Source organism: Coptis chinensis, chromosome 2 (genome assembly GCF_015680905.1).
Source record: "Coptis chinensis isolate HL-2020 chromosome 2, ASM1568090v1, whole genome shotgun sequence".
Lineage (NCBI taxonomy): Eukaryota > Viridiplantae > Streptophyta > Magnoliopsida > Ranunculales > Ranunculaceae > Coptis > Coptis chinensis.
In genome coordinates, this window is record NC_141457.1 from 107,446,918 (window position 1) to 107,468,857 (window position 21,940).

The 21,940-nt window shown below is 35.1% G+C and overlaps 2 protein-coding genes, 1 long non-coding RNA gene and 1 pseudogene across 10 annotated transcripts; 3 read left to right on the forward strand and 1 right to left on the reverse strand.

Annotated features, from left to right (window-relative positions):
• Positions 1-2,393: 2,393 nt before the first annotated feature.
• Positions 2,394-3,098, forward strand: LOC147520236 (polyubiquitin pseudogene; annotated as a pseudogene).
• Positions 3,099-4,195: 1,097 nt separating this feature from the next.
• LOC147520237 (rop guanine nucleotide exchange factor 1-like) lies at positions 4,196-7,818 on the reverse strand. The gene is given in 6 exon segments (XM_086591766.1): positions 4,196-4,876; positions 5,465-5,626; positions 5,629-5,820; positions 6,562-7,100; positions 7,186-7,302; positions 7,386-7,818. Coding segments are annotated over 6 exon segments (1,716 nt in total). The 5' UTR covers positions 7,675-7,818; the 3' UTR covers positions 4,196-4,459.
• Positions 7,819-9,780: 1,962 nt separating this feature from the next.
• On the forward strand, positions 9,781-13,170 carry LOC147520238 (amino acid transporter AVT1C-like). 8 transcript variants are annotated; one of them, XR_015212542.1, is made up of 6 exons: positions 9,781-9,977; positions 10,071-10,120; positions 10,880-11,089; positions 11,266-11,376; positions 11,498-11,687; positions 12,858-13,166. XR_015212542.1 is itself a non-coding variant. In XM_086591767.1 (2 exons), exons 1-2 carry the CDS (start codon positions 11,500-11,502, stop codon positions 13,153-13,155), a joined length of 486 nt encoding a protein of 161 aa, XP_086447893.1. In that variant the 5' UTR covers positions 11,484-11,499; the 3' UTR covers positions 13,156-13,170. The 8 variants fall into 8 exon arrangements, 1 of the variants encoding a protein (XP_086447893.1); XR_015212539.1 differs by having other exon boundaries at positions 9,781-9,973; positions 10,071-10,138; XR_015212537.1 differs by having other exon boundaries at positions 9,781-9,973.
• Positions 13,171-14,505: 1,335 nt separating this feature from the next.
• On the forward strand, positions 14,506-15,621 carry LOC147520239 (uncharacterized). The gene is made up of 2 exons (XR_015214393.1): positions 14,506-14,694; positions 15,392-15,621. It is a non-coding gene; the product is annotated as an uncharacterized LOC147520239 (long non-coding RNA).
• Positions 15,622-21,940: the final 6,319 nt, after the last annotated feature.

The window sequence follows — 21,940 nt, forward strand, 5'->3', positions numbered from 1 at the left end:
TTGTGCTTTTAGGCACTATGGGCAAGTTCATTACTGCGATCTTGGATATTACTGTTGTATCTCAGCTAAAAGACAAAGGCCACTTATCAAAGTACACCATTAGACCCAAATAGGGTATGCAGGATTGCTTGCACTGGTGCCTGCCTGGGATTCCTGATACTTGGAACGAACTCCTAAGTGCACAACTGTAGGCTATCTAACACCCAGTCTTGCTAGTCCCTGATCAAACAAAAGCACTAAACAATTTAGTCACACCCAACCAATTATTCAATACAGCTTCTAGTCCTTCCAGATTGACAGACAGGAGCCACACCGATATTCTATAATCTCACAGAGGGAAACTTTTTCTCGCAATTTCAACTCTAGAATTTAATAAGATGCATGGAAGATAAACTTGAAGGCAGGGAATTCTCACGTCTTGGATTATGCATTATTTGTTGCTGCCAATCGGTTGTTGCATTCCCCAATCGGTTGTTGCATATCATCTTTAGTGTTCGAGTCCCTCATTGTTGCCCACTGCCTATACCTACTTATATAACAAAAGTAATGATAAGAAACGGATATGCTCTTAGGGATTCAAAGATAGTGTCTACCATTATTGGTTAAACTAACAAATTAGCGAATGGAAGATTGTAGGTTGTAAATATAGAAGCCTATGATTGTATATTCGGTGAAACTAACAAAAGTAGAATGAGGGAGGTTAGCTTTAGGACTCTTATTCTACTTACGCCCTTGTTTATTTCCTATTTTTTAAGATGTTTCCTACTTTATCTGCGATTTTATAGTGTTTTTTTTTAAAGTAAAACAAAAAATTCTTTTTCACTCCTACTTTTTCGTAATTAGTTATCACACGTGACACTCTAGAACGCTTCCTCAATTGGAGAGGGGAGATTTGGTAATAATATATGAGGCCAGATCTTCTCCGCCCGGGTGGAAAAGATCACATTTTACACCTTACAAAGAATTATTGACACCTGTACACTCATTTAACCCCAAAAGTTTACCCAACTAACAGTGTTAGATAAAATCCAAAAACAAAATAAAAAAAAAAAAAAAAAAAAAAAAAACGGCTACAAACTAGAGAGATTCTGTGCGTGGTTTGGTTTATCACTTTATCTCCACATTCTCGCCCTCTCTCTCTCTACTTCAAAGGAAAATGGAGAAACAAAAAGAAAAGAAGGTGTGGTAACCTCCACAAAAAATGCTTCCAGATTTGATACATTCATTTTTTCCTCACTACTCATCACAAATTTTAGATAAAAATAATTGTAGAAGAAGGTTCAAATGACACATAAATTTTACAACTTAGTACATTGTAACTTTGTAAGGCCTAACTTCAGCAATGAAATTAAGAACATTGTTTTCCTTAAATTATTTGGTTTTACATGGATTTGAAGCAAAAATAGGCTAAACTAGCTTGCTTGACAGAAACTTTTGCCTTGCATATATCCCACAACAGGGATGATTTTATGCATGTCTCATTGAGTGTTATTTGTAGCTTGAGTGTATGGCATGACTGATAACACCCATGGGCTTCACCAAAGTGCTGATGACTAATAGTGCTGATCTATTACTCATTCAATTCACTTTGTCTTCACCAAAGTACTGACTAATAGTGTTGATCTATTACTGCATTCACTTTGTCTGTAACAAGCTAGGCATGTAAAGGAGTGATAATAATCATTCAAACTAGTCAGCTCGTTACCACTCTTGGTTGAGTGATACCTGAGCAATTCAGCAAGCTTGGTTCTATTTTAGGAGCCCTCATGGATACCAAGTTTTAGGTTCTTTTTGAAAGCCTCATAGAACTTGTTATAGTCTTCTTTGTTCTCAGCAATCTCAAAGAAGAGCTCGAATCTTGTTTTGGATATTTGGCAACATCTTTCCTTATTTTTAGTGATTTGTAGCGTTTTTTTTTTTTTAGCTTTATCTAACACCGTTACTTCCTTTTGTTTTGGGTGTGAAATATGTGGACAGGTGTCAATTTACTTTTGTAAGGTGTAAAATGTGATCTTTTACACCCGGGTGGAGAAGATCCGGCCTCATAATATATATAGAGACAATTAAGACTCCTAATCTAATCTAATTAAGTAATGGACTAATCTCTCGATCTCACACTGTGGTCGAGGCGTTACAGACCCTTGATTTATCGACCGTTAGATTGAATCCTAGCCAGGAGATCCATATTTAGAAACAGACTCGAATCCAAGACCTTATTGGAGACGGGCTGGACTCCTATAACGCATTGTATTTGGTCTACGACTTGTCTATATATATTCTGGACTCTGGAGATCTGTCATTATTCACTAACATCTGTCTTTATCTGCGCTCAGGAAGAATATATTAATAAGAAGTCCTTTGGAAAGAAGAAAAGAAGAGACAAGGAATCAACAATGATACATATATTCGTGAGGAGCCTAGAACCGAAAACCATTACTCTCCAAGTCGAGAGCAGTGACACCATTTACGAAGTCAAGGTTAAGATTGAAACCGAGAGAGGTATTCCCCCTTCTATCCAAAAACTGATTTTTGTTGATGAACAATTGGAAGATGGGCGTAAACTATTAGAAGATTGGCGTACCCTTGCAGAGTGCAACATTCAAAACGGGTCGACGGTTTACATGGTTTTGAATTTTGGACAGGGCTCAATTTTGGACAGGACTCAGCGACAGGGAATTGAAATTGATAGAAGAATAATCGGTGTGAGGGCCAAGGAATCAACGATGATACAGATATTCGTGAGGAGCCTAGAACGGAAAACCACTACTCTCCAAGTCGAGAGCAGTGACACCATTTACGAAGTCAAGGCTAAAATTGAAACCGAGAGAGGTATTCCCCCTTCTATGCAAAAACTGATTTTTGTTGATGAACAATTGGAAGATGGGCGTAAACTATTAGAAGATGGGCGTACCCTTGCAGAGTGCAACATTCAAAACGGGTCGACCGTTCACCTGGTTTTGAATCTTGGACAGGACTCAATTTGGAACAGGACTCAGCGACAGGGAACTGAAATTGATAGAAGAGTAATCGGTGTGAGGGTGGATGAGTACTCTGCCAAGGAATGCAACAGTGACGGGTGCTTCTGTTCTCCATCTTGAGAGGTGGTCTTTGAATATTACTTAGTGTTCTGAACGCTTAATTTTCGCATCGTTTTGTTTCTTTGGAATTCAAGTTTGGACGAAGTGTGGTGTCATATGTTCAAGTTTGGTTTTGTTTCTTTTCTTTTTTTGCTTTATTAGAAATCCTTTTATTTGCCTAATTGCCTTCATATATATTCTTATTCATGTTGTTGTCCTCTTTTAGTTGGTTGTTGCTTCATGTGAATCTATACACATGTAATTTAAAACAAGGCCCAAAATATCGATATCGATGAATATATTGGTGTCCCCAAAAACCGATATATATTGGATATATCTATTTTTTTGTGACCAGTCCAAACTATTTAAAATATTAGAAATATAATATCGGAAATATATTGAAAATATCGAATTTATATTAAAAAATATCAAAAAGTCAACCAATATATATATCATAAATATCAGATATATCAATTATATCAGTGATATAAAATTTTATATTTTTTCCAATATACATCAGAAAAAAAAATCTATAATCGGTAGATATATATCAAAAATATCGATATTAATATATTAAAATACCAATATATATCAACAATATATCAAATATATCGGTGATATTTTGGTCCATGCTATATACCAACCTTACTAAACTACAATATCTCTATCGGGAAATTCATATTGATAGCGATAGTGATAATGGTATGGAACTCGTCTATATTCAAATTCGATCCATCGACACCATTGTAAATTTGTAAGTGAAAACAGGGCAGCAATAGCCCGTACCCGCACAAGAGCAAACACCAATTATTACAAAAATGCATGTGCTATGGTGTACCATGTGAATGATCATTAATATGTTCCAAACTCGGTGGTCCTTCACAGACAAGCAGTAATAGAATTTTAGACAATGCCACATGCTTCCTAGATCTAAAGTAGGGGGTGAGCCACAAGCAGAGTGTAGTGTAACTGTGTAAGTTTGCAAGTGGTTGAACACAATTTCAATTATAGTTCATGGGATGCAGAATCACTCCTAACGCTACAATAGTTAAATGTTTAATCCTCTTACTACCCTGTTACTAACACCGTCCGCCCCCTCTTTTACTGGTTCATATATATTTATTTTTCCTGAAAATAGACCGTTAATTTTCTGAAGGAGTAAGAACAAACAGAGCGTTAGTACTGTTACAAAGACGAGCTGTAATCCTCAATTAACCCTGATGCTAAGTGCCTAAGCCAACATCGAAAATTTAAACTGTGTTGTTTTCACATATAAAGAATATACAATACCAGCGCCACCAACCTTAATTACCGAACTTCCCAACTCAGAGGCGCTCAAAAGTACTCCGGATCCAACTTTGTAATGCTGACAAATAACTTAATCAATCTCGCTCTGGGGCATCTCCACTATCTCTTCTAGCACTCAAGTTTCCAGCATAAGACCACATCCTCTCCACTTCAGCAGAAATCAATTTTTTACCATCCTGCATGCCCAGATGACTGATCTTCTTTTGCGACGGATGTGTTCTTCTGGGGCTTCCACCTACTGGTGTAGACGAACAGAAGGTAGGAGTCGCAAATGGCGACGCATAAGGAGTATGACGTATTGAGAAGGGGCTAGGTGAAATCTTTTTCTGTATGGGAAATCCTCCTCTCCCAAACATGGACATCGACTCTGCTGCCACGCATTGCCTAATTGCGTCATCCACATAGAGTAGATCATCAATCCTTGCCATTATATTGAATGCCAAACTCTCCATCACCCTTGAGTAACTCTCAAGGATAGACTGCCCTACATCCTGGGAAGGGGAAGAGCAAAATTAAAATTTATAGATTATATTCATGAACAAATTATTAAAGTAGTGTAGAAACAAACAAGCTATTATAACGATAATTTACCAAGGCTGGCAAAGGACCTTCTTTAGGTAAGTTAACAGTGTTGTCTAACACCTTTAACCTTGTGTTTAACATGGAGAAATTTTCGCACAAAGTAATTTCACCATTGCGGTGGGATCCACCAACTTTCTGACTGTAAAAGATGGCATTTGAAAACACCTTTTCGTGAAATATGAACAATTTACATTCGGCTAGAGAGTGGAAATAACAAGAACAAATAAATTAGCAAAATAAGAATTAGTATGACTTTTTTTATCCTGGTGGCTGGGGTCTTCTCAATGGCCTGATTCTGGACAACGTATAAGCAAAAAAGATGTGATGAGTTCAGCATCCCAGTTTAAGGTTAGCATGTTTGAACCCTGAGACCTCACGCACCAGAATGTTTGAGTAACATTATACCACTACAACATGCCTAGTAGTTCAAATTAACTATCAACTATAAGAACTACACTTTCTTCAATATTTTATAGATGTTAAAAAGAAAACCATACCTTGTTGTATTGTATCTTGTTCATGTCCAGAGCAGTCTGCGGGAGACCAGGGAACCGGAGCCTTAGGCTGTGTAAGAGAGTTTCTGTCCTATCTGCTAAAACTGACTCTTTTTCTACATCACCTACTAGACCCTTAACCTTGCCGCCCCAAGATGACCGCAGATAGTTTTTGTGTGATTTGAGCGCTTTTTCTGGTCTTTTCGCTTCCAAACATGCACAGCAGCCTCAATCCTGTTTGCTATTTCCAATGTGTGGTGCTCTGAAGACAAATCTAAGCAATCAAGGAGACATTCTGGCGAGAATTTCTCAGCAGTGACGTAGCGGTAGATAATGTCACCCAAACAAGCTTTTCCTGTCTGCAAAAACAAAATAAATGAAAAAATAAATCAACATGGAATTACCAATGAGATAAACATATACGACGAATTGTAAGGTAGTCAAGACAATTATATAGTACGTGGTAAAATAGTCAGAATAGCAAATAATTTCACATCCAGACAAAATTTCAATTAACCATCATACTCCTATTCAAAACCACAATTCGGTATGCACTCAAATCTTTTTAGAAAGTTCAGTGTCAGACTTGATCCATAAAATTAGGTTTCCAGTATGATTTTGATGATTCCCATCAAGAAAAAAACCATTAGAGTCCAGAAAACATTCGTTTTTATTGTTTTTATTCTTTAAAACAAGAAATTTCATTAATAAAGCGAGTAGCACATTCAGTCCCCAAGCTATTATCCACACATTTCCTTAAATACCTAGCCACAGTCGTCCAGGTGGTGCTACATCTCGAGAGTTATGAAGGAGGACAACAAACAAGTGATTCCTAGTTAAAATTACTAATGACTCAGTTCCACGAGAAGCAATCACCTGTTCCTAAACCTATAATGGTTAACTTCAAATGAAAATTTATATTAGACTGATCTCTTCTCTACTATACTGAATGGCTAAAATTCACATCAAAACAGAGCAATATTTGAATGCAAGACACTAATGTTCGTGGCATAGTAATTTTAAGATGTTTATGCTCCTCGATTATAACCAGTGGAACACAATATACAGATAACCATTAACTAAAAGGAACAGATGATTACCTTTGGCAAAGTCTCAAGAAAAGCACTCGGTATCTCCATCTCCGCAAGCACATTACTATTAATAGCCATAGCCGCTTTAAGAATCTGATTTGTACAATCCCTACATTGCTGCAATCTCTTCCTGGCATCTTCCGATAACCCATTAGGAGGTACTCTAGGACAAGGAAGCCACCACTTCTCTTCCTGTCTAACCGAAGGCCTACCGTTGGACGAAGGCGAAGGATACACATCACCATCTTCACCATCACCCATAACTATCCCCCTATCGACATACCAAAACTCCGTATCACGAAACCCATCAAGCATACTTAACAACATAGCATCTAGCTTCTTAAGTGCTGGTAAATTCATGTAAAGATCCGAACGAGGTCGAGGTACCATAACCTCAAATGTCCCTCCACCTGGAAACTCTTGAACAGATGGAATAAGTTCTACTATCGAATCGCTTACACATAATAACCATTCCATTTCTCTACACCACATTGACTTCTTCTGTATTGCTAATGGCTCTAACCTCCATAACTCCCCAAACACAGTTGCTGCCATTTTTTTTCCCCAAATACATAAATAAATCAAAAAATGTCACATTAAAAAATAATAGAGACAAAAAAATATATAACTAACCAGATAAATTAGTAATGGCATTAGAAACAGCAAGGGCAGTACAAACACCCTTCCCTCCACCTGACATATCTTCTCCAAGTAAAAGTTTAGCAAATCTCTCCTTCATCATTTCCAGCTCTGTACCCAAAACTCAAAATATAATTAGTTTAATTACTCAAATTAAAACAAAGCAGTAAAAAAATAATAGATAATATTATTACCAGATAAATCAGAGTCGAGTTTTTCACTCTTTTCTTCCCAAATAACAACATCTTTACCACCAATAACAGGTAACATAAACGGTTGAACCGGGAAACTGGAAGTACCAGTAGTAGTAGTAACAACTAATGGGGAAGAAGTTAAAGAGCTTGAACAAGCCCCTTCATGCTCATTATTATATCTTGTACAATAAAAACTACTTGAACTTTCTGACTCACTCACATCTGCACTTAAATTATAACTCTCTCCAAATCTCTCACTCTCTTCAGATGAAGATGATACACTCGCCATTGTAAAAAACAAAAACCAAAAACAAGTCAAGTCTAGTGATGAAATATGACTAAAATGAGATCTCAACCGTTCATTTTTCTTTTGATGAAACGGTGATAATGACCCACGTGATCCAAGAAGTGCAGTGAAGAGAGAGAGAATGAATGAGATAGAGGACAATAATAAAGCATAAAAATAAAGCACGCCTCAAAACCTCAGCTTACACTTCTGCTCTACTGATTACTGCCGCAAAAGTAAAACTATAAAAAAAAAAAAACAAAGTCACGTCCGTTTGTAACGACGTTTAATTAAAACAACGGTACATTGAAAACGACAAATTTTATCAGCTAACCTACTCCACGTTAGCTGACACGTCTCATGGGCCTATCATCAGTCTATGCCGTAATAACCGAGTGGGACCTGTGTTCGAATTTGATGTGATTTCTATGGATAATGGACGCTCTTGATTTCGGGAGAGTTTTGTACGTTGTAAAAGAGCCGAAATTAGCGGTTTGTTGTTTGATTTTTAGTGAGTGTAGGCGGTGTAGCAAGCTGTGTAGATGAAATGACTGTTATGGACTTCGGTCGTGTGTGTGTTTTGTTGGCATTTGGCAAAATATTCGGTCTTCGATACGGTTACGTAGAATGTTGGTACTCAAAACTGCACTTTATGGCTGTTGGATTGGGGAAAGCGGAGAGTGGGGGTGTGATTTTCATGTATAGAAGTTGTACAGTCAGAAAATGTGTATGGGTTTACGTGTAAGAAAATTATTTAGTGCATCATTAACGAGATAGATATCTTGCGTCAAGAAATCAATTCATTTTGGTGATTCTGACCATCTGATCCATATGGTAGATCTTATGTAGATGGACCTCTATATTTTAGCAGTCACTTATTATCTCGTAAGAGCCAGTCCAATAGGGATTATACGGGCTGTTAAAGACAAATATAACACCCCAATCATAAAAATATCATTTTAATGGGACTGCTAAAATGGTCTTAAATTTAGAACGAGTCAAAACCCTAGCCAAAGTTAAAACCTTTGCTAACAGCTGCCATAATAAATTATGGGAGACATACGACATAGTTTCTGCTGTCTGTTGGTTATTTATGTACAGACGACAGAAATTATATTGTCTGTCTTCTATTTTAATTAAATTGACGGACGGCAAACACTATACCGTCCATACCTTCCAGACACTCAACCTGATTTAGACTTAGCCAAATTCAACCAATTTTTCACTCATATACATTTACTTGTCATCAAAGCTTCAACCCTTAACTCCTAAATCATCAACTCTTCAATCACCAACCTCATTTCTTATGTCAACTTTATAGGCTACAAATTTCTCAATTTTACTTTCACTCACACTTTTCACATTCATCCTCAACTTTACAACCTTTTTTCTCACATTCAAAATAATTTCTTTTTCTCGCTATGGGCTTTTTTCACATTCATTCTCAACTTTGCAACCTTTTTTCTCACATTCAAAATAACTTCTTCTTCTCGCTATGTTGAATCAAACTCATCATCCGAAAATGAGAACATGATGAATGACGATGAGAACATGTTCGCATCTATTTTCTCATTATTGCAAGACATGTACGAAGCAACTCGTGATCATCGAGGCTCGGTCCCCAGTAGAAAGTACATTTATCGTAATCGAATCGACGCTCATAATAATATTATGAGGGATTATTTTATGCAATACTCGAAGTATCCTCTTGATATCTTTCGTATGAGGTTTAGGATTCACCTCCACCTCCACCTCCACTTTTATCCCCAACTTGTGTAGGAAATGAATCAATTGGAACGTCACCAAGAGTTGTCGACGGCGTTGTGGGCGTTGAAGGCATGACTTCGTCATCTACATCGAGAATGACATTGGTTCATCTCCTTGATGTAGTTATCACTACACCAAAACTAGAAATCAGTAACGCTTACTTTTTTTAATTAGTAACAGTTTTTTACCGTGAGAGAGTTCCTCACACTTTATTACCGTGTGGAATGATGATAAACTGTTACAATGATATTTTATTAAAATTGAATTAATTTGTAACGGTCTTCAGTTATTTTCTTACAAAATATATGCGCTGCTAAAGTGTGAACGATTTAAAAAAAAAAAAAAAAAAAAAAAAAAGGAGAAATTTGGGAATTTAGGAAACTGGAAAAAACTCGCGCTCTAGTGAAGTTTTTAGCTAATTCACAACACTCCTTAAGGAAAGAAACTCTCTTTCATTGATTCTCTCTCGAATAAATCTCCATCAAAGGCCTCTCAAATCTCTTTCAATCTCTCACTGATGTTTGCTGCCGCCGTTGTAAGTACGCCTTCCTCTTCCGTTCAATTACCTAGGGTTTTCTAATTGGTCAGTCACACTTACTTCTCTCTCGCGATTTTAATCCACTATGATGTAGGGTTTGCTTGGTCTGATTCAGTCCAAGTTCGGTTCGAGTTGCTACAAAAGGTACGATTTTTACTTTTGGTTTGTGTTTTTCGACTGAAGCTACCATCTTATGGTCTGATTATTGTTCTTGTTTGTACATGTTTTTTATTGATTAATGACTTGTACCTGTGTTCATGTCTGAAATTCTCAACATGCTTCTCTGAAAACTTTGTTTTTTCATTAAAAGCTTAATGACTTATAATTGTGTTCTTGTTTGCACATGCTTTTAATTAATTAACTATCAGTATTCAGTCATAGTCACGCCTTAATCCTAAAGTAATGAGAAATTAATTCTTTGAACCAAACAACCCCAACATTGAAACCAGTTTTAGATTCCCTTGAATCTTTACATGCTACAGTTAGTCAGACTTGTTAATCAATGAGATTGGTGCAATAGCCTTTCTCATTTGTCGGAAAACAATACGTTCAGAATGTTCATCAGACCAAACTGCCATGAAGTGTCCTTTACATGATCTACGACGATGAGGCCATGTTGCTAAGAGGTCTTTCACCTTTAGGGTGTGATGAGATAGAAAGCTCCTTTTATCCTTTCTATTTTAAACTAGACGAACACATCAAAGTTGTGTATCTAGTATTGTTTTGTCAAGTATGTATTATTGTTTAACGGGTGGCGTTTCTATTTAACAAAGCAAACAATCGCTTTTGGCGTCCTTTTGAACCATCCAAAGTTCATTTGCATTATCGGCTATCAATCTTTTTAGTATCTAGTATTGTTTTGTCAAGTATGTATTATTGTTTAACGGGTGGCGTTTCATGAAGTGTTCCAAGAAAAATGGATTGGCACGGCGTCTACAGAACGAGGGATTGGCATTGATTTACCAAATTTTAACATGTAATGGGATGGTGGCAGTCTGCTAGAGAAGCTCTAAGGCGTGCTTGATGTGTGACTTATCCACTAATATGAAATCAAGCATGGACCATTCAGTAAATACAGGAGATGACCTGAGACTTTGAAGGACAACAAAAACTGTACTGTGTTTACTTTTTACCCTATCTTGAATGTTCCTGACTTTCATGCCTGTCCCAGATTTAGCATTAATTTCTTGTATATAAATCAGTGAAGACTGACTGCAGTCACAACTCACAAACCTCTGCACCAAAAGCGCACAAACTTTCTCACGATTATACTGTTTTTCTCGTTCCAGTCTTGCAGATTCCAGATTCTATAACAAGATCTTCTATATTTCCTCTTCTCTTTTATGCGCTAATTACTTTCTTCAACAGTCCTTAAGATTGTTCCCATCCCGTGAAACCAGGTATTTCCTTACTTTGTTCAGAAGACTATTATATTACTACTATCTTCAACTACTTTATTTACCAGGACTCTAATATGTATATTTCAAATTCTTAGTTCGATTTGTGTAAACACTTGAATAGCAATGAAGAATTCAGTTTCGGATCAGAAGTTTTACATAGAAAGTGAAGAAGATGAAGAGAAAGTGTCGTCGGATAAAGGAGACGATGTGAATGGATACAATTCTGATTCATCTTCTACGGTTTCTTCGATTGAAAGCGAACAACATAATAGACCTGGTTCTTACAACACTTCATGGCCACAGAGTTACAGGTCTTTTATCTCTCTTCTTTGTTATGTTTTTGGTTCTTCTTAACTGTTTGTATGGTCCATGATTTACTGTTTATTCTCTAGGCTTATTGTCGTTGCATGTGGCTGGATAACTCACTGCCCATGTTCTGATCACTTGTTCCAACCTCTCCAAGGATGATATCATTACTTCTTTAGATGATGTTACCTGAAAATAAATTAAATGAGAGCTTTTTATTTGGAGGAAAAAAAAAAAAAGTATTACTAAGATTATAAATTGTTTTTGAGAGCCATTACATTATAAAATTTTAAAAAGAGACGGATGGGGAAAATGGAAAAGATTTTGACAAGCTTTCATTTTCGTCATATTCTTCTTATGTGTTCTTTTGCAATGAATGCATTGATTATCCTAAAACAATCCCCACACTATGAAGTATGAAAGCATTGTTTTCTTTCATCATTTGTTCCTATGTGGTGGCCCTAGTAGTGTCTAGAGATGACATGAATTCGAGAGTCGAGACAACAGATGTCCTCCGCCCAGTTGGACGAAAATCAGATCTACTCCTTCAACAAAACAATCGCCTAGCTAACTCAGCGAAATGGCGAGATACAATGTTGGGTCGCTTGTTTTTTGTGTGGCGAGTGTGTCTAAATTTTAGACCATTCTTTGCAACACTGACCACGTAAAATTAGCTATAATACAAAATTGATCAAGCATGTGGGGTATGGTGTTTATTCAAAGGACAGATCCAAAACATCAGACATCTAATCCAATTAATGTAATTGACATGTCCATCTTGTCACCATTCATTATGTATGCCCAAATAGGGTGCATTCTGATATTTCAAAAATTCAAAGTATTGGGTGCTATCTGTAGTCCTGTAGATCCATCGATTATATATTTATATGACAGCTTATCAGAAAAATGCTAGTAAGTAAGTTTCTGATGTAGGTGCTTATATTGTACAAGTATATCCCCTTTTTTATGAGAATCCGTCTTCGTGAAGCAATAAGTCTTATGTTGGGCTAGCTGTTGGATCTCCATATGATTGCATATTTGCATGACATTAGTCTGACTTAATGTTTAATGAACTCTTGATCCAGTGTAAATCTAAGCCAAAAATGTGTTTCTTAACTTTCTATATTACATCTAAACAGAAAGTTTAAAAACCGTGTAGCCTGTTAATTTTTCAGGCAGTCTATAGATATGTATAGTAGCGTACAATCTCCGAGTATTGGGTTTTTGGGCAGTCCGTCCCTGTCCAAAATCAGCAGTTCTTTCCTCTCTTCTTCCCTGACAAGGCGGCATACCCCTGAAATACTGTCATCCTTGATTAAGCCATTGTTACCAGTAAGCAATGAGCAACAAGAAGAGCAACAACATCAACGTCGCAGTTCTCATTCTTTGCTTCCACCACTTCCAACAAAAAGGTCTTTCATTAAGAAGGCAGGCCCTGAGCAGCAGACTCATTCCAAGGTCACGACGAGGTAGCAGGTCCTCGCCAGTGCTCTTATGGACAAAGCGGTTTTAAATGGTAAGTAAACTTCCTAACCTAGCTAATTACTAACTGAATAGATTTCTGCTCACCAACATTTTACTGCAAGCAAAAAAAAAACATTTAACTGCAAGCGCTTGCGTTGGGCTGTGAGTGATTGGATACAATGTGTAGGATCTCAAAACCTACAACATGGTAGTGGGCAGTGGCCTAGTTTTATTGAGAATTAAACATTTAAACCTGCATATATATATCCAACCACTTACTAATTAACACCATGAGCGCTGAGCAGAACTGGGGACCAGTATTCCACAAGTCCCCAATGACATAATGCATTACTAATATAATGGAGCAGGGAATAGTGAAATGAAAGTTGTTGCGAATACATATCATCTACTAATGTGCTAAAATCGACAAAAATGTTATTGTGGCGTGTATTATTTCAGTAAAATACATGAGAGTCCGAGTTCCAATACTTATTACCATCGGTGGACATCACACAAGAACCCAATAATTGCAAATCCAAATGTTAAAAGGGCATGATTTGAAATGTGCTAATATTCACCTTTCTAAGACAAAATGCATTGTCAATTTAGTACATCAAGACTTTCACGGCCTCAACGCACAAAAAAATAGTAAATTATATTGGAAGGCCATGGAAAACAAAAACTTATCCAACTGAAAAAAAAACTTATATTTCCTTGAAAGTCCAGACGACACATATATTTCCCATAAAGATATTCTAATGGTGTCAAATATCAACTTACCTTTGTTTATCGTATTCTTCAAATATCGAGGCCGCTATTGATTTATATGGATGTCACAAAAATGGATTTTGGCTTATGTTTTTTGTCATTCTCAAGAACTTCATTTATCCGAGGTGGTCCAACTTCATCGGATAGTGGTGTTCACTTTACCCCGCAGTTATTATAGCCTACTTCTCTTCCAATTCGTTATCAACTCAATTACATTCATCTTTAATTGCAAAAACACAATCCTTTCATTTTTTATTTTTTTTCTCCTTGTCTCTGTCCATGTTGTCACAGTATCATCTTTCTTCCAGAATGCTAGGTGTTCCATTGACATAATATGGTTGCTGGGCATTATTAAGATAGGTTCTTTCTTTTAAATTCTCCACAAATGTATTGTGACAATGAAACTGGTGGCGTGTGGAAAATCGTTAGGTATGAATATGTTACTTTAACTCGCCTAGGAGATGCCAAGGCAAATGAATGAAAAAAAAGGTTGGGAAAGGAATGACCATCGGTCAAGCTATGTATGAAAACATAAAAATCGTTGAAACCTAAGTAAGATGGACATTTCATATCTAAAAAAATCTTCTCCACTCCGCTCATGCCCCCATTGCAATGTAGTATACTAGTGTATTTGAGTTACGATGCCGCAAAACAATCTACTCAAAACTAACACTGCTACAATTTTCTTTCTTATTTTCTTTCATGCCTTTGTCTAGTGGAACATGGAAAGTAGAATCTACTCTTTTTGTTGGGCATGCCGGAAGTGTTGAGGATCTCCAGGTACACTCTAACTTAATTAACGAAACTTCTTCGTTTTTTTGTGTGGGTGTTTTAATGCGGTAAACCTTCAATTTGTAGTCTATTCTGTTCTAAAAGTTGTCTAAATTCCTTCATATTGTCTATTAATGAGTTTTGTTTTGGAAGATAGGTTCTTACATGTGAGTAGTGTGAATGTATGGTGTGTATATATTCGAAGTGTTGTATCTCGGGTTGGAACTAATAGAAGTGTATAACACTGATATAAGTGGAAGTGATGTATACGTTGTTTTCATTTTAATTTTGGTATATAATTTATAGTGTTCTTTTGATTCGAGGATTGGTTATTTGACTTAACTGGCATTAGTCGAGATGGTTAAGTAGCTGGTTCTACGAATCAATATATATTTGAGTAGCTAGTTCTACAAATTAATATATTATTTGATTTTCAGTTATGACAGATTTATGTATATGAAATGTTGAAAATCTGAGATGAGACTCTAGAAATTTACGTCTTTCGTCAAGGTGTCCGACAAGGTTATAGGGTTTTGGAAGTTATATAAACTTTCATGTCTATACTATGCTTCTATTGCTACTAGCCTGTGAATTACGTAGTTTGAGTATAAGGAGCTACTACTTAAAAATAGGATATAAGTATATATCTATACATATTTGTTTTCTACTGCCTGACTCATTTTTATATATTTCTATTGGTGTATAGGATGAAAGGGACTTTTCTGATGATACCATCCCAAAATCATTCCCTGATGCTTCCAACTACTGAAGGTGCTAGTTCTATACAAATGACGTGAGAGTTTGAGTTTAAAGACAAGTCCCATTGATTTGGAAAACAGTGTGTATTTCATTCGTGACAAGTCCTATTTATGAAAGATGTTTTGGTGATGTTATTTTAATAAAAGATTATATGATTGGATGTACTTGTGAGATTAATTTCTTGTTTATGTTATAGACGATTGTAGAATACCCAATAAGTGGGGGCATCTTTATGCAGGTTCAGTAGTCTCCCAAAAAGGGTGGTTTTGGGAGAAATTATTTTTTTTACATATGAAATAATTTTGTAATGGTGGAAAACCGTAACTAAGCTTTGAAATGAGTAACACTTTACGGCAAACAAAACCGTTACCAAAAGAAAATTAATCGTTATAAATTTTATAAATCAAGAAACAAAAAAAGCGTTCATCGAGGTTAGAAAAGAGTAACACAAAAAAGCGTTACTAATTTTATAAAACCGTTACTAATGTTAGAAAAGAGTAACACAAAAAAAACGTTACTAACTTTATAAAACCGTTACTAAAGAGTAATACAATTGAGCAAAAAAAACCGTTAGCAAATATTTTAAGTTACGGAAAAAACCGTTAGCAAAATAATACTTTGTAACGCTTTTAAACCGTTACAAATATTTGTAACAGATTACCCACGCCCAAACTGTTACGGATAAAAAGCGTTACAAATATTTTTTGTAACGGTTTTTGACTGTTAGTAATAGCCTATTATGGTATAGTGTATGGACCGACTATCCAATTCTTCATTCCATTTTGGGCTATCTTTGGGGATGACCCAACAATACTCAAATTGAAAGTGTGTGTTATGAGCCAACATATATGTTGTTTTTGTCTTGGCCAACCGATCTTTGATCGTTGTGCCACTTCTTGCGGTCCTCTCTGAAGATGAGATAATTCCTACCCACCAGTTACAAGCTTTTTGGATATGTCCAAATTGAGTGGACACCAAATTCTTGTTTCTCTTGTTGTTTTTGTCAACTTTCTCTTAAAATTTATCTAATATTCTCTCCCAATAGTGTGTAACTCATTGCCCTGCACCAACAATTGGATCTTCATTAACATATATCTACGCTTTGTAAAGAACTTCGTCTTTTTGAATTGAAAAATTGACGAGCCTTGTAGATTTATTTTCTTTTGATGTAGTTGCATGTTCATTTGGATCCATTGTTGTACTTGGAGTAGTGATTGTTGTAGTTGGAGTAAATAGAAATTGTATGAGAATTGGGAGCAAATGGTGGGAGAGTTGTGTAAAGTAGTTGCTATAAATTTGCAATTTCAGAAAAACTAACCGTTTCTAGCCGTTCGGATGTCTGGACTAGACAGACATCAGAGTTTATGTTGTCCATTGCAATTTAATGTACATACGGTAGAAACTTTGTCGTCTGTATCCCGAACTTAACAGCTGCTTAAAAGTATCCATTGGACTGATTTTTCGAATTTGGGGTGCCAAATTTAATGGGGCTACTAAAGGGCATATGTGGCACCGTTTTAGCAACCCATTATAGCTGCTCCCCATTGGACTTGCTCTCATGAAGCAAAAAAAAAGGTATTTGTTATTGACAGACCCCATATTGTGTTGGGCAGACTCCAACAAAAAAAACAATTATTACAAGTGTGTCATTGGTCTCAAAAAATCCAAAAAATAAATAAATATTACAAGTGTGCCATTAGTCCCAAAAAATTGAATTCGAAAACCCCAAGCTTAAACGGCCCGGCTAAGCCGTTCATTGTGCAAACCCAACGATGTGGTCACACCGTTTGGATTGAGTCCCCAACGTTGTGGCCACACCTTAGCTATAAAGTTATGTTTTGAAAGTTGGGGACTTAGTCTAAACGGTGTAGTCACATCGTTGGAGACTCAGTCCAAACGGTGTGGCCACATCGTTGGGTTTGCACAACGAATGACCTAGCCGGGTCGTTTAAACTTGGAGTTTTCGAATTCAATTTTTTGAGACCAATGGCACACTTGTAATATATATATATATATATATATATATATATATATATATATATATATATTTTATTTTATTTTTTGGACTTTTTAAGACCAATGGCAGACTTGTAATAATTGTTTTTTTTTAGAGTATGCCGAACACAATATGGGTCGTCATTAATATGACTCAAAAAAAATCATATGTAGATGTGCATCTAGTTTTTAACAGTCACTTACTATCTCATGACGCACCAGAATTCAAAGTCTTGACCTAGCCCAAGGGTCAAAGGTTGTTGAATGTTTGCGCGTACTTTGGTCTACCAAGGTTTTCAAAGTTGAAATTTGAATGCATTTGTTGATTTTTATTTTTTCCCAAAAATATATAGTAACCAGCTAACGGCAAATATGTATGCTGGAATCAGCCCTCCATCTGGGTGGACAAATGAGCTTGTAGAACCTCTGTTTAAAATTTAAATAAAGAGAAAAGTTTCTAATAAAGCTCCTTTTATATTAATTAAACCAAACCTTAGCTACAAACACTCGCAGCGTCTATACAAAGTAGATTACATATTAAAGATAGAGGTGTGGTCGTGTGGACTGTGGTATGTGGAGAACCAAAGTTTTTTTTTTTTTTTTTTTTTTGGTCAAAGAACCAAAGCTCAATATTAACACGAAGAATGGGAAAATCTTTATTGTGATGCTGCCTGAAGTAAATTTTGTAGAGATGACGACCAATTTGTTCAATGGAGCGGGACATGCATCTTGCCATATGTGAAGCGGGTCTAGTAGCAATACCGATATGGCTGAAATGGAAAGTAATGTGGAACACCGTCAACATGTAAAATTGGGATTTAAACCTTGAGTACTCTTAAACCCTGGTGTTTAAAAAATCAGAATTCCAACCAGAATTTGGATAGATTCTGACTAAATCTTGATATTTACAATGCCATTTTTTATATTATTTTGATTTTTTTTTAAACCCGAAATATTAGGTAGAATTATGAGATTCCATTTGAAATCACAAATGTGTTTGGCATTGAAAATAGAAACTATTTAAGAATATAATAGAGTTGGAATCTATTAAAATGGAATCTACTATAATGGAATTTGATTCCAACTTATAAAATGTGTGTTTGGTAAACTTTCATAAATTATTAGAATTCAATTCATATTTTATTTTTTGTATTTGATAGTTACGTAGTCTATGTACAATTTTGTTGGATTAACAAGAGTCTCTCAAACAGTGTCGGAATTTATTCCAGGGTGAGCCGATTAGCACTACAAGTTTTCAACTCAATTCAATTAGAGTGTACATGTATTTATTACTTTTCTATTTACTTTTCTATTTGTCAATCTATCGTATTTTTTTATGCAAACATACAATTGTTAGTTTAGTTTGCAAAAAAATTCAAAATCAAAACATATTCAAGTTTATGTAACGAATTTTTTTAATTTGAAAGAACAATTAACTTACTGAGGAGTAAACAAAGTCATTAATTGCATAGGTTAGTTAATTAAACTGTTTGTTTTCTTAATTGATAATTGGGAGGGATTCTAATAACATATTTTATCTTGACACGTAAACAAACTCAAAATCTTTAGGACATTTGTAAATTTTGGATTAGGCAAATTTTTTTGTAGATATGATCTCCTAACTATTATAAACATTGTCACAAATAATCAAAAAAATTAAAAAATTTCAAACTTGTCAAATGTAGTTAACAATTTATAAAATTTGACTATTTGAAGACCGTTCATTTTCACAATTTTTTATATTATATTTGGCGAGTTTAGATATTTTTTATTTTTTTGATTATTTGTGACAATGTTTATAATATTTATGAGATTTTATATACGAATAATTAGCCTAATCCAAAACTTATAAATGTCCTGACGATTTTGAATTTGTTTACGTGTCAATATAAAATATGTCCCTAAAACCCCTCCCTTGATAATTTAATTTATATAGAAAAGATGCATTTAAATGTCTATACTCTTTTACTTTTTTGTTGCTCTCATTTTTTGTTTTTCTTTTGTCAAACTATGGATTGTTATGGATTGATGGTTAGAAGAGCACACAAACATTCATGTGACAAACTTATAGTAGGTTCAGTAGCACTACCATATTTATCTTTTCAGTTGAAGTGTACGTGGAAGCCATGTGCAATTGTTGTTTCAAATGCAGTCGTGTTCAAGTCAAACCAACTAATAAATTCCAAAATTACTTTCAGAACCTTGGCAAATCTAACTAGATGTAGGAAATTTATTCCCAAAATATACTTATTGTTAAGTAAACAATAAATCAATTTGATATGAACAAACTTTTAATATCAACAAACAAACAAATCTTTTAGTTCAACTAATGAACTTAATTTACCAATAATTAAATCTGAGCCTAGTGAATATTCACTATGTCTTTAAGATAGATTTTCCCCCTCATAGTGCTTGAAGGTTGATGGGAAACTGTCTCTCAAGATAGAACGGATTTCCTTCTATAGAAAGATATCACTTCAATTCTATAGAATCAGTAAACACAACATAGTATTTGACTAAGAACATAGGGAGAAGAGAAAGATCATAACTCTGTGTGATATGATGTATTTTTTTCTCTCAAAATTTATCCACTATTTATAGGTGAGTTGTGCCTCTTTGAAATAATACAGTGACTCTTGGAAAAAAGTAAATAACTTTTTGAAAAGTCACATGTTTCAAAAAGACACACCATTTCAGCATAAATCACTGTTTCGAACCAGTGCCTATTTCTAAATGTCACACCTTTTTCGGCATGATGCATTGTTTCGAACTAGTGCACATTTCGAAAGGTCGCACATTTTCGGCATAATGCACTGTTTCGAACCAGTGCACTATTTTGAAAAGGTTTTTCTCACTTTATATACTGTTTCAAGAGAAATTCATTTCATCTCAATGTAGGATAACTTGGAAGACAAATTACTCATTCATATCTTAATGGATATGTGCAAATCCATTTTTCTAACACTAGAGACACTTGCTTGGTCTTTAATTTTTATAGCAGTTCTAGAGTACACCCTCAATATGGGATGCGCTGGCATCTCATCCCTTGGTTATAAATTTTGCCATGCAATACACCCTCACCTCTTGCTTATTAGAGGGCCCATATGTGATAGCGCAAGTACAACCTGCGTACTCTAGATTTTAGGTAATTTTTATAGACATAATTGACAATTCAAAGCATAATGGGTATGCTGAAGACCTTAAGGAAAGTGAAATTTATAGTTTTACCAAGACTAAATGATTTTTATAACAACACCCATGTGAGCCAGTCAGCCAGGCGGGCATCCCTTGTCACTCCGCCAATGCTGTTAAAGACGTTGGAGTATGTTTAGAATTCAATTCTATTGGTCCCAATTAGGCCAAAAGTGAGTGGTTCACTAAGAATCCTATTTAATTCTATTCCTAAAATCCTTATTCCTGATAAACAAACACATCATACATATACTCAATATGTTGGACTTGTATTCTTTGGTCGTGAAAATGATAAACGTTATCCTTTTTGTGAAAGTTCAATTATTTAATCTAAAAAATAAATAATCGTGTTCGATTATTGCAAAAATATATTTTTATATTTTATATATTTCATACCAGGTGTTGACTACTAAAATTGGTAAAACTTTTAGGTGATGATATAAGAGGTTTGAGTTCGAACCCGCCAACATCAAAGAGTTATTGATCTTATTTAAAATAGACTTGCCAATCATATATATATATATACCCTGGCTCACCCTGAGTTTTGGTACAAAAAGAAATTAGTCAGTACTCACACACTCTTGAATAACTAACCAATTGTTGGACAACAAGTGACAATAAATGACAATACAAGAAATTGAATAACCACACCCTTCCCACTCGACTCTTGGTAAAACTGAAAATTTTCCCATTCCCTGAGGGCTTAAGCATATCATTATTTTTTGTATTGTCAATTTTGCCTATAAAAAGAAAAATAGAGCAAATGTCTCTCTTCTCTAGTTAGATTTGCTAAGGGTCAAAAAGTAATTTTGTACTTTAATTTATTAGTTAGCTTTGAAAACACAAGTGCACATGGGGTTATGATTGCACACACGTGCGCTTCACCTGAGAACATGATGTAATTCTGTAAGTTTGTTCAGAATATGGTCTATAGCTGACAAAAGAAAAACAAAAATGATAAAAAAATATAAAGAGTTTAGACAATTAGATGCACCTTAACTACGAAAATTATCAATTAACAAAACAAACAAATTAATGAACTAACCTTTGCAATTTATGATCTTGTTTACTCCTATGAATTACAAATAGGTGTGAGTTATATATGATCGTTCTTTCAAATTAAAAAAATTTCGTTACCTAAACTATAATATGATTTGATTTTAAAAATTGACAAAATAAACTAGCAATTGTTTGTTTGCATTTAAAAAAAGCGAGAGACTATCAAATATTAAACTAAAGAGAAAAACAAGAAAAACACGTGTACCCTCTAATTGAGCTGCGTTGAAAATTTATAGTGTTAATCGGCTCA

Excerpts from the sequence above, each read along its gene's own strand:
- LOC147520238 (XM_086591767.1), top strand. The coding sequence starts at position 11,500 with ATGAAGAATTCAGTTTCGGATCAGAAGTTTTACATAGAAAGTGAAGAA. Across the intron at positions 11,688-12,857 it reads TCATGGCCACAGAGTTACAG|GCAGTCTATAGATATGTATA; the intron begins GTCTTTTATCTC and ends TTAATTTTTCAG.